This window comes from Oncorhynchus kisutch, unplaced genomic scaffold (genome assembly GCF_002021735.2).
Source record: "Oncorhynchus kisutch isolate 150728-3 unplaced genomic scaffold, Okis_V2 Okis01b-Okis20b_hom, whole genome shotgun sequence".
Taxonomy (NCBI): domain Eukaryota; kingdom Metazoa; phylum Chordata; class Actinopteri; order Salmoniformes; family Salmonidae; genus Oncorhynchus; species Oncorhynchus kisutch.
Window position 1 is genome coordinate 10564900 of NW_022261978.1, and position 15691 is coordinate 10580590.

The 15691-nt window shown below is 43.3% G+C and overlaps 1 protein-coding gene across 1 annotated transcript; it reads right to left on the reverse strand.

Annotated features, from left to right (window-relative positions):
* Positions 1–3151: 3151 nt before the first annotated feature.
* LOC116352920 (zinc finger protein 239-like) lies at positions 3152–15350 on the reverse strand. The gene is made up of 2 exons (XM_031811388.1): positions 14810–15350; positions 3152–5124 (listed from the first exon to the last, which is right to left on the reverse strand). Exons 1-2 carry the CDS (start codon positions 15108–15110, stop codon positions 4382–4384), a joined length of 1044 nt encoding a protein of 347 aa, XP_031667248.1. The 5' UTR covers positions 15111–15350; the 3' UTR covers positions 3152–4381.
* Positions 15351–15691: the final 341 nt, after the last annotated feature.

Here is a 15691-nt window from a genome sequence, read left to right on the forward strand (position 1 = left end):
CACAGCCCACAACATAACACAACCCACAACATAACACAGCCCACAACACAACATAACACAGCCCACAACACTACATAACACAGCCCACAACATAACACAGCCTACAACATAACACAGCCCACAACATAACACAGCCCACAACATAACACAACATAACACAGCCCACAACATAACACAGCCCACAACATAACACAACATAACACAGCCCACAACATAACACAGCCCACAACACAACACAACCCACAACACAACACAGCCCACAACACAACACAACACAGCCCACAACACAACACAACCCACAACACAACACAACCCACAACACAACACAACACAGCCCACAACACAACACAGCCCACAACATAACACAACGTAACACAGCCCACAACATAACACAGCCCACAACACAACTCACAACATGGGTGGAGGATCACATAATAAGGCCCTTCATTTGGAACTATTTATCCTGTTTTGTTGGCATATTGTTGCACTGTGCGCAGCCTTGCATTTATAACTGCCTTAGACTTTAGGACACACCTACTGATTCAACAGTTTATTTATTTATTTATTTATACTATTTTCTACTTTGTAGAAGAATAGTGAAGACATCAACACTCTATAAAATAACACATATGGAATCATGTAGTAACCAAAAAAAAGTGTTAAACAAATCAAAATATATTTTAGATTCTTCGAAGTAGCCACCGTTTGCCTTGATGACTCGACCAGCTTCATGAGGAAGTCACCTGGAATGCATTTCAAGTTATGTTGTGCCTTGTTAAAAGTTAATTTGTGAAATTTCTTAATGCGTTTTTGAGCCAATCAGCAAGAATGGAAGATCCAGAGTTACTTCTGATGCATAAGTTCAGTAGAGTTTACCAGCCTTAGAAATTGCAGCCCAAATAAATGCTTCACAAAGTTCAAGCAACAGACACATCTCAACATCATCGGTTCAGAGGAGACTGCGTGAATCAAGCCTTCATGGTCAAATTGCTGCAAGGAAACCACTACTAAAGGACACCAATAAGAAGAAGAGACTTGCTTGGGCCAAGAAACACGAGCACTAAACCTTAGACCAATCTTTTTTTTCAGCTCATGAAACATCCAACACTTTACATGTTGCGTTTATATTTCTGTTTATTGTTGTTACTATCAGTTTTAGGAACATTTACCCAAATATTTCACCTTATTTTTTACTTTACCCAGAATATGACATCAGCGATAATCAAAATGTTGAAAATCTGTGAACATCTAAATAAGAAATTGGGCCAATTAAACAGCAATGTGACGAACCCTTTCAACAACGGGGAGATGTTACTGATGTGCTTTGTATCTGCGACGTAAAAACAAGTTTTGAACTTCCACACAAAATTACTTCTTAATTTAGTTAATTTGTGGAATGTCTTTCCTTCTTAATGCAATTGAGCCAATCAGTTGTGTTGTGACAAGGTAGGGGTAGTATACAGAAGATAGCCCTATTGGGTAAAAGACCAAGTCCATATTATGTCAAGAACAGAACAGCTCAAATAAGCAAAGAGAAGCAACAGACCATCATTACTTTAAGACATGAAGGTTAGTGAATCCGGAACATTTCAACAATTAAAGGAAAATAGAAAAACAGGAAATATTCTCAGTCAAAAACAACAGTTAGAACAAAGCCTCTATATTCTCTCATGAAAAACTCCCTAGAAAGGCCAAAACCTAGGAAGAAACCTAGAGAGGAACCAGGCTATGTGGGGTGGCCAGTCCTCTTCTGGCTGTGCCGGGTGGAGATTAGAACAAAGCCTCTATATTCTCTCATGTGATTTCAGGTCCTCTAACACACATGAAGAACAGCTTGATGATGAGTTGGTTATTTGAATCAGCTGTGCTCGGGCACAAACCCTCACCCAGAAAACACATCCACAAACACAATCCTTTATAATACCTGCAGGAGGGAAAACACTGGAAAGTCAAGACACATTCAGAGTGTCTGGGGACTACTGTCCCACCATGTATTGGGCCTTCATCTGTCCTCTGTTCAGTCTATATCTGTCCTATGTCCTACTGTTCAGCAGCCTACATCTGTCCTATGTCCCACTGTTCAGCCTTCATCTGTCCTACTGTTCAGCCTACATCTGTCCTATGTCCCACTGTTCAGCCTTCATCTGTCCTACTGTTCAGCCTACATCTGTCCTATGTCCCACTGTTCAGCCTATATCTGTCCTATGTCCTACTGTTCAGCCTACATCTGTCCCACTGTTCAGTCTACATCTGTCCTATGTTCCACTGTTCAGCCTACATCTGTCCCACTGTTCAGCCTACATCCGTCCTATGTCCCACTGTTCAGCCTACATCTGTCCTATGTCCCACTGTTCAGCCTATATCTGTCCCATGTCCCACTGTTCAGCCTACATCTGTCCTCTGTCCCACTGTTCAGCCTACATCTGTCCTCTGTCACACTGTTCAGCCTACATCTGTCCTATGTCCCACTGTTCAGCAGCCTACATCTGTCCCATGTCCCACTGTTCAGCCTATATCTGTCCCATGTACCACTGTTCAGCCTACATCTGTCCTCTGTCCCACTGTTCAGCCTACATCTGTCCCATGTCCCACTGTTCAGCAGCCTACATCTGTCCTATGTCCCACTGTTCAGCCTTCATCTGACCTACTGTTCAGCCTACATCTGTCCCATGTCCCACTGTTCAGCCTACATCTGTCCCATGTCCCACTGTTCAGCAGCCTACATCTGTCCTATGTTCCACTGTTCAGCCTACATCTGTCCCACTGTTCAGCCTACATCTGTCCTATGTCCCACTGTTCAGCCTACATCTGTCCTATGTCCCACTGTTCAGCCTATATCTGTCCCATGTCCCACTGTTCAGCCTATATCTGTCCCATGTCCCACTGTTCAGCCTACATCTGTCCTCTGTCCCACTGTTCAGCCTACATCTGTCCTCTGTCACACTGTTCAGCCTACATCTGTCCTATGTCCCACTGTTCAGCAGCCTACATCTGTCCCATGTCCCACTGTTCAGCCTATATCTGTCCCATGTCCCACTGTTCAGCAGCCTACATCTGTCTATGTCCCACTGTTCAGCCTTCATCTGACCTACTGTTCAGCCTACATCTGTCCCATGTCCCACTGTTCAGCAGCCTACATCTGTCCTATGTCCCACTGTTCAGCCTTCATCTGACCTACTGTTCAGCCTACATCTGTCCTATGTCCTACTGTTCAGCCTATATCTGTCCCACTGTTCAGCCTACATCTGTCCTACTGTTCAGCCCACATCTGTCCTATGTTCCACTGTTCAGCCTACATCTGTCCTATGACCCACTGTTCAGCCTATATCTGTCCTATGTCCTACTGTTCAGCCTAAATCTGTCCTATGTCCCACTGTTCAGCCTACATCTGTCCTACTGTTCAGCCTACATCTGTCCTATGTCCCACTGTTCAGCCTACATCTGTCCTATGTTCCACTGTTCAGCCTACATCTGTCCTCCTGTTCAGCCTATATCTGTCCTATGACCCACTGTTCAGCCTATATCTGTCCTATGACCCACTGTTCAGCCTATATCTGTCCTACTGTTCAGTCTACATCTGTCCTATGACCCACTGTTCAGCCTACATCTGTCCTATGACCTACTGTTCAGACTACATCTGTCCTATGACCTACTGTTCAGTCTACATCTGTCCCACTGTTCAGCTTACATATGTCCTATTACCCACTGTTCAGCCTACATCTGTCCTATGTCCCACTGTTCAGCCTACATCTGTCCTACTGTTCAGCCTACATCTGTCCTATGTCCCACTGTTCAGCCTACATCTGTCCTATGTTCCATTGTTCAGCCTACATCTGTCCTCCTGTTCAGCCTATATCTGTCCTATGACCCACTGTTCAGCCTATATCTGTCCTATGACCCACTGTTCAGCCTATATCTGTCCTACTGTTCAGTCTACATCTGTCCTATGACCCACTGTTCAGCCTACATCTGTCCTATGACCTACTGTTCAGACTACATCTGTCCTATGACCTACTGTTCAGTCTACATCTGTCCCACTGTTCAGCCTATATCTGTCCTACTGTTCAGCCTACATCTGTCCTATGTCCTACTGTTCAGCCTCCATCTGTCCTATGTCCTACTGTTCAGCCTACATCTGTCCTACTGTGCAGTCTACATCTGTCCCACTGTTCAGCCTACATCTGTCCTATGACCTACTGTTCAGCCTACATCTGTCCTGACCCACTGTTCAGCCTCCATCTGTCCTATGTCCTACTGTTCAGTCTACATCTGTCCTATGTCCCACTGTTCAGCCTACATCTGTCCTATGTCCCACTGTTCAGCCTACATCTGTCCTATGTCCCACTGTTCAGCAGCCTTTATCTGTCCCATGTCCCACTGTTCAGCAGCCTACATCCTTATCTCCTGTGTGTGTTCTCTCATGTCTTCTCATGTGTCCTAACCAGGCAAAACTCTTTTTACATTGGGAGCAGTGGTAGGGCTTGTCTCCTGTGTGTATTCTCTCATGCTCTTTCAGGTGTTCGTTCCGGTTAAAACTCTTTCCACACTGGGAGCAGTGATGAGGTTTTCCCCCTGTGTGTGTTCTCTCATGTCTTTTCAGGCACCCTGATGCGGAAAAACTCTTTCCACACTGGAAGCATTGGAAAGATTTATCGCATGTGTGTATTCTCTCATGCATTTTCAGGTCCCCTAACTGGTTAAAACCCTTTACACAGTGGGAGCAGTGGTACGGTTTCTCTTGCTTCTGCACTGTGTGTATTCTTTCATGCTCTTTCAGGGATTCTTTCCGGTTAAAACTCTTTCCACATTGGGAGCAGTGGTAGGGCTTCTCCCCTGTGTGTATCCTCTCGTGCACTTTCAGGTGTCCTAACTGGGTAAAACTCTTTCCACACTGGGAGCAGTGATGAGGCTTCTCTCCTGTGTGTGTCCTCTCATGTCGTTTCAGGCTCGCTAACAAGGAAAAACTTTTTCCACACTGGGAGCATTGGAAAGGCTTCTCCCCTGTGTGTATTCTCTCATGTCGTTTCAGGTCCCTTACATGGTTAAAACCCTTTCCACAGTGGGAGCAGTTGTGTTGTTTTGCCGGTTTGGACGTCTCTGGTTCCTCTGAGTCTGGTCTTTCTCCTGCCAAAGACAGAGTGTTTATTTAAATAGAGAACTGAATGAAACCTCCACAACTCTCCTGCTAGGAGGTTAAATCTAAATCAGATCCCTCAATAATTTAAAATAAAAGATGTAGAGTTCCAACTAGAATCTTGCTCTCATGGAATGTTGTGTTTACAGGCTGAGCAGAGCTCTATAATAATAGATAATGTCATAGTTACAGGCTGAGCATAGCTCTATAATAATAGATAATGTCATAGTTACAGGCTGAGCATAGCTCTATAATAATAGATAATGTCATAGTTACAGGCTGAGCATAGCTCTATAATAATAGATAATGTCATAGTTACAGGCTGAGCAGAGCTCTTTAATAATAGATAATGTCATAGTTACAGGCTGAGCAGAGCTCTATAATAATAGATCATGTTTTTAGGCTGAGCAGAGCTCTATAATAATAGATCATGTCATGTTTACAGGCTGAGCAGAGCTCTATAATAATAGATCATGTCACGTCTTTAGGCTGAACAGAGCTCTATAATAATAGATAATGTCATGTTTACAGGCTGAGCAGAGCTCTATAATAATAGATCATGTTTTTAGGCTGAGCAGAGCTCTATAATAATAATGTCATAGTTACAGGCTGAGCAGAGCTCTATAATAATAGATAATGTCACGTCTTTAGGCTGAGCAGAGCTCTATAATAATAGATCATGTCATGTTTTTAGGCTGAACAGAGCTCTATAATAATAGATAATGTCATGTTTACAGGCTGAGCAGAGCTCTATAATAATAGATAATGTCATGTCTCCAGGCTGAGCAGAGCTCTATAATAATAGATCATGTCATGTTTTTAGGCTGAACAGAGCTCTATAATAATAGATAATGTCATGTTTACAGGCTGAGCAGAGCTCTATAATAATAGATCATGTTTTTAGGCTGAGCAGAGCTCTATAATAATAATGTCATAGTTACAGGCTGAGCAGAGCTCTATAATAATAGATAATGTCACGTCTTTAGGCTGAGCAGAGCTCTATAATAATAGATCATGTCATGTTTTTAGGCTGAACAGAGCTCTATAATAATAGATATTGTGGACTACAGTATTTCAATTAATGTCATAGGCTGAATTTGATCCATTGTTATTAATGTTTTGTTGGTGGTAAACACATCTTACAGACTGTGACATTCTAGTGTTTAATCGGACTCCGTACAAATGGCCAGAATCACACAGTAGCCCTTTAACGATTCCTACATTAAAAACAACATATTCAATGTAAAACTTGAGTAGAATGTCCGTAACGGGGGATTTTAACATCCATAGAAGAAGTCTCCTTTGAGGGGAAGGATTGTTGACATGTATTCAGGTCCAAAATGATCCGTGGGGCCTCCCGAGTTTGCACAGCGGTCTAAGGCACTGCAGTGCTTGAGGCATCACTACAGAGCCAGGTTCGATCCCGGGCTGTGTCCGGGGAGAAAAAGTAGGTAAAAAAAAAATGTGTGTGTTTTTTTTAAGTATAAATGATCCATTGGTAAAGAAATTAATAATAATGGCTACAGGTAACTGCCCAAATAAAGGAATCCCCAACATAAAGAGTCATAACTACCAAAATAAAGGAATCCCCAACATAAAGAGTCATAAATGCCCAAGTAAAGGAAACCCCAACATAAAGAGTCATAACTACAAATTTGTGCACACAATTTGAGAGAAATACAGGAATACAGAGGAATGCACATTTCTGGGTCTTTTTATTTCAGCTCATGAAACATGGGAACAACACTATACTACATGTTGCGTTTATATTTTAGTTCAGTCTACTTTGTTTCCCTCATTGACTCAAGCGTCTCCTTTATTTGGCAGTTACCTGTATATTGTATCCTCAAAACACTTCCACACTCATACAATTTATCAGACAGAGACAAAACACTTCCACACTCATACCATTTATCAGACAGAGTCAAAACACTTCCACACATACAATTTATCAGACAGAGATTTTAACAACATTGGTGGTGGTGGGTTGAGCATCAGAGTTTCAGAGTAGGATCTCTACTAGTTTGAATGTGATGGACCATTTTAGACAGAGTTTCAGAGTTGGACCTCTACTAGTTTGAATGTGATGGACCATTTTAGACAGAGTTTCAGAGTAGGACCTCTACTAGTTTGAATGTGATGGACCATTTTAGACAGAGTTTCAGAGTAGGATCTCTACTAGTTTGAATGTGATGGACCATTTTAGACAGAGTTTCAGAGTTGGACCTCTACTAGTTTGAATGTGATGGACCATTTTAGACAGAGTTTCAGAGTAGGACCTCTACTAGTTTGAATGTGATGGACCATTTTAGACAGAGTTTCAGAGTAGGATCTCTACTAGTTTGAATGTGATGGACCATTTTAGACAGAGTTTCAGAGTAGGATCTCTACTAGTTTTAATGTGATGGACCATTTTAGACAGAGTTTCAGAGTAGGATCTCTACTAGTTTGAATGTGATGGACCATTTTAGACAGAGTTTCAGAGTAGGATCTCTACTAGTTTTAATGTGATGGACCATTTTAGACAGAGTTTCAGAGTAGGATCTCTACTAGTTTTAATGTGATGGACCATTTTAGACAGAGTTTCAGAGCAGGATCTCTACTAGTTTTAATGTGATGGACCAATTGACATAGTAGGAAATGTAACCAATCACAGCCCTTCTTTGACCTGCAGAGGGCAAACTTTTTAATGTGATGGACCAATTGGCATAGTAGGAAATGTAACCAATCACAGCCCTTCTTTGACCTGCAGAGGGCAAGCTTTTTAATGTGATGGACCAATTGGCATAGTAGGAAATGTAACCAATCACAGCCCTTCTTTGACCTGCAGAGGGCAAGCTTTTTAAATACATGTTTTACATTCATTATGTTGGTACGGCTTCCCAAATGGATCATATAGTGGCTTACCAAATGGATCATATGGTGGCTTACCAAATGGATCATATGGTGGCTTACCAAATGGATCATATGGTGGCTTCCCAAATGGATCATATGGTGGCTTCCCAAATGGATCATATAGTGGCTTACCAAATGGATCATGTGGTGGCTTCCCAAATGGATCATATAGTGGCTTACCAAATGGATCATATGGTGGCTTCCCAAATGGATCATATGGTGGCTTCCCAAATGGATCATATAGTGGCTTCCCAAATGGATCATATAGTGGCTTCCCAAATGGATCATATGGTGGCTTCCCAAATGGATCATATAGTGGCTTACCAAATGGATCAAATCAAATCAAAATCAAATCAAATTTATTTGTCACATACACATGGTTAGCAGATGTTAATGCGAGTGTAGCGAAATGCTTGTGCTTCTAGTTCCGACAATGCAGTAATAACGAACAAGTAAACTAACTAACAATTCCAAAAAAAACTACTGTCTTATACACAGTGTAAGGGGATAAAGAATATGTACATAAGGATATATGAATGAGTGATGGTACAGAGCAGCATAGGCAAGATACAGTAGATGATATCGAGTACAGTATATACATATGAGATGAGTATGTAAACCAAGTGGCATAGTTAAAGTGGCTAGTGATACATGTATTACATAAGGATGCAGTCGATGATATAGAGTACAGTATCTACGTATGCATATGAGATGAATAATGTAGGGTAAGTAACATTATATAAGGTAGCATTGTTTAAAGTGGCTAGTGATATATTTACATCATTTCCCATCAATTCCCATGATTAAAGTGGCTGGAGTAGAGTCAGTGGCATTGACAGTGTGTTGGCAGTAGCCACTCAATGTTAGTGGTGGCTGTTTAACAGTCTGATGGCCTTGAGATAGAAGCTGTTTTTCAGTCTCTCGGTCCCAGCTTTGATGCACCTGTACTGACCTCGCCTTCTGGATGACAGCGGGGTGAACAGGCAGTGGCTCGGGTGGTTGATGTCCTTGATGATCTTTATGATCTTTATGGCCTTCCTGTAGCATCGGGTGGTGTAGGTGTCCTGGAGGGCAGGTAGTTTGCCCCCGGTGATGCGTTGTGCAGACCTCACTACCCTCTGGAGAGCCTTACGGTTGAGGGCGGTGCAGTTGCCATACCAGGCGGTGATACAGCCCGCCAGGATGCTCTCGATTGTGCATCTGTAGAAGTTTGTGAGTGCTTTTGGTGACAAGCCGAATTTCTTCAGCCTCCTGAGGTTGAAGAGGCGCTGCTGCGCCTTCTTCACGATGCTGTCTGTGTGAGTGGACCAATTCAGTTTGTCTGTGATGTGTATGCCGAGGAACTTAAAACTTGCTACCCTCTCCACTACTGTTCCATCGATGTGGATGGGGGGGTGTTCCCTCTGCTGTTTCCTGAAGTCCACAATCATCTCCTTAGTTTTGTTGACGTTGAGTGTGAGGTTATTTTCCTGACACCACACTCCGAGGGCCCTCACCTCCTCCCTGTAGGCCGTCTCGTCGTTGTTGGTAATCAAGCCTACCACTGTTGTGTCGTCCGCAAACTTGATGATTGAGTTGGAGGCGTGCGTGGCCACGCAGTCGTGGGTGAACAGGGAGTACAGGAGAGGGCTCAGAACGCACCCTTGTGGGGCCCCAGTGTTGAGGATCAGCGGGGAGGAGATGTTGTTGCCTACCCTCACCACCTGGGGGCGGCCCGTCAGGAAGTCCAGTACCCAGTTGCACAGGGCGGGGTCGAGACCCAGGGTCTCGAGCTTGATGACGAGCTTGGAGGGTACTATGGTGTTGAATGCCGAGCTGTAGTCGATGAACAGCATTCTCACATAGGTATTCCTCTTGTCCAGATGGGTTAGGGCAGTGTGCAGTGTGGTTGAGATTGCATCATCTGTGGACCTATTTGGGCAGTAAGCAAATTGGAGTGGGTCAAGGGTGTCAGGTAGGGTGGAGGTGATATGGTCCTTGACTAGTCTCTCAAAGCACTTCATGATGACGGATGTGAGTGCTACGGGGCGGTAGTCGTTTAGCTCAGTTACCTTAGCTTTCTTGGGAACAGGAACAATGGTGGCCCTCTTGAAGCATGTGGGAACAGCAGACTGGTATAGGGATTGGTTGAATATGTCCGTAAACACACCGGCCAGCTGGTCTGCGCATGCTCTGAGGGCGCGGCTGGGGATGCCGTCTGGGCCTGCAGCCTTGCGAGGGTTAACACGTTTAAATGTCTTACTCACTTCGGCTGCAGTGAAGGAGAGACCGCATGTTTTCGTTGCAGGCCGTGTCAGTGGCACTGTATTGTCCTCAAAGCGGGCAAAAAAGTTGTTTAGTCTGCCTGGGAGCAAGACATCCTGGTCCGTGACTGGGCTGGGTTTCTTCCTGTAGTCCGTGATTGACTGTAGACCCTGCCACATGCCTCTTGTGTCTGAGCCGTTGAATTGAGATTCTACTTTGTCTCTGTACTGGCGCTTAGCTTGTTTGATAGCCTTGCGGAGGGAATAGCTGCACTGTTTGTATTCAGTCATGTTACCAGACACCTTGCCCTGATTAAAAGCAGTGGTTCGCGCCTTCAGTTCCACACGAATGCTGCCATCAATCCACGGTTTCTGGTTGGGGAATGTTTTAATCGTTGCTATGGGAACGACATCTTCAACGCACGTTCTAATGAACTCGCACACCGAATCAGCGTATTCGTCAATGTTGTTGGCTGACGCAATACGAAACATCTCCCAGTCCACGTGATGGAAGCAGTCTTGGATTGTGGAGTCAGCTTGGTCGGACCAGCGTTGGACAGACCTCAGCGTGGGAACTTCTTGTTTTAGTTTCTGTCTGTAGGCAGGGATCAATAAAATGGAGTCGTGGTCAGCTTTTCCGAAAGGGGGGCGGGGCAGGGCCTTATATGCGTCGCGGAAGTTAGAGTAACAATGATCCAGGGTCTTTCCACCCCTGGTTGCGCAATCGATATGCTGATAAAATTTAGGGGGTCTTGTTTTCAGATTAGCCTTGTTAAAATCCCCAGCTACAATGAATGCAGCCTCCGGATAAATCGTTTCCAGTTTGCAGAGAGTTAAATAAAGTTCGTTCAGAGCCATCGATGTGTCTGCTTGGGGGGGGATATATACGGCTGTGATTCTCTTGGTAGATAATGCGGTCTACATTTGATTGTGAGGAATTCTAAATCAGGTGAACAGAAGGATTTGAGTTCCTGTATGTTTCTTTCATCACACCATGTCACGTTGGCCATAAGGCATACGCCCCCGCCCCTCTTCTTACCAGAAAGATGTTCGTTTCTGTCCTCGCGATGCGTGGAGAAACCCGCTGGCTGCACCGCTTCGGATTGCGTCTCACCAGTGAGCCACGTTTCCGTGAAACAGAGAACGTTACAGTCTCTGATGTCCCTCTGGAATGCTACCCTTGCTCGGATTTCATCAACCTTGTTGTCAAGAGACTGGACATTGGCAAGAAGAATGCTAGGGAGTGGTGCACGATGTGCCCGTCTCCGGAGTCTGACCAGAAGACCGCTTCGTTTCCCTCTTTTTCTGAGTCGTTTTTTTGGGTCGCTGCATGGGAACCATCCCGTGGCGCTGGTTGTAAGGCAGAACACAGGATCCGCATCACGAAAAACATATTCTTGGTCGTACTGGTGGTGAGTTGACGCTGATCTTATATTCAGTAGTTCTTCTCGGCTGTATGTGATGACACCTAAGATGACCTGGGGTACTAGTGTAAGAAATAACACGTAAAAAAACAAAAAACTGCATAGTTTCCTAGGAACGCGAAGCGAGGCGGCCATCTCTGTCGGCGCCGGAAGTTCATTGTGGCTTCCCAAATGGATCATATGGTGGCTTCCCAAATGGATCATATGGTGGCTTCCCAAATGGATCATATGGTGGCTTCCCAAATGGATCATATGGTGGCTTCCCAAATGGATCATATAGTGTCTTCCCAAATGGATCACATGGTGGCTTCCCAAATGGATCACATGGTGGCTTCCCAAATGGATCATATGGTGGCTTCCCAAATGGATCACATGGTGGCTTCCCAAATGGATCACATGGTGGCTTCCCAAATGGATCACATGGTGGCTTCCCAAATGGATCACATGGTGGCTTCCCAAATGGATCACATGGTGGCTTCCCAAATGGATCACATGGTGGCTTCCCAAATGGATCATATGGTGGCTTCCCAAATGGATCATATGGTGGCTTCCCAAATGGATCATATGGTGGCTTCCCAAATGGATCATATGGTGGCTTCCCAAATGGATCATATGGTGGCTTCCCAAATGGATCATATGGTGGCTTCCCAAATGGATCATATGGTGGCTTCCCAAATGGATCATATGGTGGCTTCCCAAATGGATCATATGGTGGCTTCCCAAATGGATCATATGGTGGCTTCCCAAATGGATCATATGGTGGCTTCCCAAATGGATCATATGGTGGCTTCCCAAATGGATCATATGGTGGCTTCCCAAATGGATCATATGGTGGCTTCCCAAATGGATCATATGGTGGCTTCCCAAATGGATCATATGGTGGCTTCCCAAATGGATCATATAGTGGCTTCCCAAATGGATCATATCTCTAAAAGTAGCAGAGATTCTCAGAACTCTGAATCTTTGATATGTCCATAGAGTATATTATGCTCAACAATAGATTGAAAAATTTGCCAAATAAAATTGCATTATTTCAATATTAATGTTTATATGTTTCAATGTGAATAAATATATGTAAGAAATGTAAAGCGGGTGTCTAATGACACCAATTCTCATCTTTGAATTTTTGATTTGCAGCATCTACAGATTAAACATTATGGAGTCTTAAAGGAGGACTGTAGCATCTAATGATGAAACATTATGGAGTCTTAAAGGAGGACTGTAGCATCTAATGATTAAACATTATGGAGTCTTAAAGGAGGACTGTAGCATCTAATGATGAAACATTATGGAGTCTTAAAGGACTGTAGCATCTAATGATGAAACATTATGGAGTAGTCAAAGAGTGTCTTTTAAAAAAAAAGAGTTTCTGTGCACCGGAACCCCGGGTTACCTGAACGAGCACCGGGACCCCGGGTTACCTGAACGAGAGCATCAGAAAGGTCCTTGAGTATCGGTTCCTGTCCAGCCCCGTTAACGTGATGCTGTGCTTCATAGAACTGTAAGCAGCAGTCATCGTTACAGGTCTGACCTCATACAGTGCCCAGAAAAAGTGGATTGGCAGTACAGGGTGATTCCACACCATCATGGTTCGAAAAACTTGTGTGGTGGAAAAAATGGGGCGGAAATATGTTTTACATTTGTATCACAAACCCTTTTCTGACAACATCATGATGAAAGTGGGTCATTTTCGGCCAAAACATGCCCACCCTGTAAGACCCTGTGATCCATGAACGATACAGACAACATCTCGTCATTATGATCCTTATAATGTGCTCTAACACGTCCAGTATGTCTACATTCTGAAATGCACATTTTCACATAAATGTATTCAATCTTAAACTTTAATATTAATTAGGGAAGCACGATATATTGGTAAGCAAATCCCCAAAAAATCGGCATGACCTGATGTCTAGTTTAACGTCGATGTGCAAAACCGATGTCAAAGCTGACCTACGTACCTATAAAACGTAGGTAGATGACGTGCCATACCTATATAACGTAGGTAGATGACGTGCCATACCTATATAACGTAGGTAGATGACCTACATAACGTAGGTAGATGACGTACATACCTATATAACGTAGGTAGATGACGTAATCACGCCACGAAAAATACAGCGCTACACAGAACAAACGCAGAAAAATACTAAGCGCACAATTCATCTACCTACTTCACTTCCAACAACTGAACAAGTTCATGTCCAGTAGTCATTTGAAAGAGAAAGAAAATTTCAGCGAGACAACTCAAGGAAGAGAGGCCACGGACCGACTGAGCTGAAACTTCCCTGCTTCTATGATGTATGATGAAATCCTGGTTGAGAATGAAACGACTGAACAAATGAACAACACAGCAGGTAAGTGAAAGAAATAGGTTTTAAATATGTTTTACTGGTAATGGGGACATACGTAAATGCCAACAAAATAACCCTTTGGTCAGTGTGTTTGTTTAAACTATTTAACTGTATTAGAATGCTTAAAAGGCCGCTAGAATGTTTAGTATCGGTAATAGGTAAAGTTTTTTTGGGCAAAGAAAATAACGGATATCGGGACAAAAATGTACTATCGGTGCATAATATTAATATCGCAAAAGTAGCCTTTTGATTTCACTTATTTGTACACATATGGTCTGGAACAAGACTTGACAAATGTCCAGGGTCCCTGGTACTTTAAAAGGGTATCACCCATTTATAAATATACTTAAAACCAATATAAACCATGTAAAGTGTTTCACGAGCTGAAATAAAAAAGATCCCTGAAAAACGTTTATTGCAGATGACGCTGATCGAGATGTTTAAAGAGCATCCGACCCAGTCTCCCCATCAGAAAACACGCGGTACCATAAAGCGTTGTTTATTCGCATTGGAAAATGAATGTATTTTTGGTGTCCCCAAAATGCAATAACAACTTTCAGAATGATCTCGGTGTAAGAAAATGCAGGCGGAAACAGAAGAGTGGGTGGCTTGACAGCGTTTTTGCGAATGTCGGCAGACTTTAACACGACACATTTAGTAAGACAGTTCAACAACTACAGAGTCAGGAAAAACTCTGATAGAAACACTCTGGACAGAAACAGTCTGATAGAAACACAGTGTTTTTAAAATAGTACTTACTCGTGTTAATCGGATCTCCAGTCTTCCCTTCCTCCTCCAACGTGACAGTAATCTCCCCCTCCTCCTCCTCCATTCCAAAAACTGCATCCTCCTCTTTCACTCTTAAAGATTCTTCCTCTTCTTTCACTGTAAATGCTTCCTCTTTCACGTCTTTCTCCTCTTCTTTCACTGTAACAGCCTCGCCCTCTACTTCTTGTTTAACTGTAACAGCCTCCTCTTCCTCCTCTTTCACGGGGGCGTCTTTCTCCGTCCAGCAGACCTCCTCTTCTTTAGCAGGTGGGGAGTAGCTTAGTAAGCTCATGGTCGAGGATGTTAGAAAGTAAGCTAGTTAGCATTAGCCGAGTGTTACATAGCCAGATAGCTAATAACGTAAATGTTAAATTAAATTGCCTATTTACTAGTTAACGTTACTCTGACATTGTGTTTAAAACACTGAGGTTAATATACTTTGACTAAAGAGCTTCAATGTTGTGGTTTTATGTTGGCTAGCACGCTACCGAGGTGGATGAATTGTTGTTGTTGAAAAAACATCCCGTCCACTACATTATACGTCACGCAAGAAGCATCACCTGAAAGTCTCTCATCGCCACCTGCTGACTGGAGTGGGTAACACAGTTGAACAAAAACATTCTGGAAAACCAGTTCTCTTACTTCTTACAGATAATAATTTCCTTTATGCAGATATAGAAGCTGAATAGAGATTTGTACATTATGATAAACCCTGTCATAGTAAATCCTGTTATAGTAAACCCTGTCATGATCAACCCTGTCATGATCAACCCTGTCATGAATAAACCTTGTCATGATTAACCCTGTCATGATCAACCCTGTCATGAATAAACCTTGTCATGAATAAGCCTTGTCATGATTAACCCTGTCATG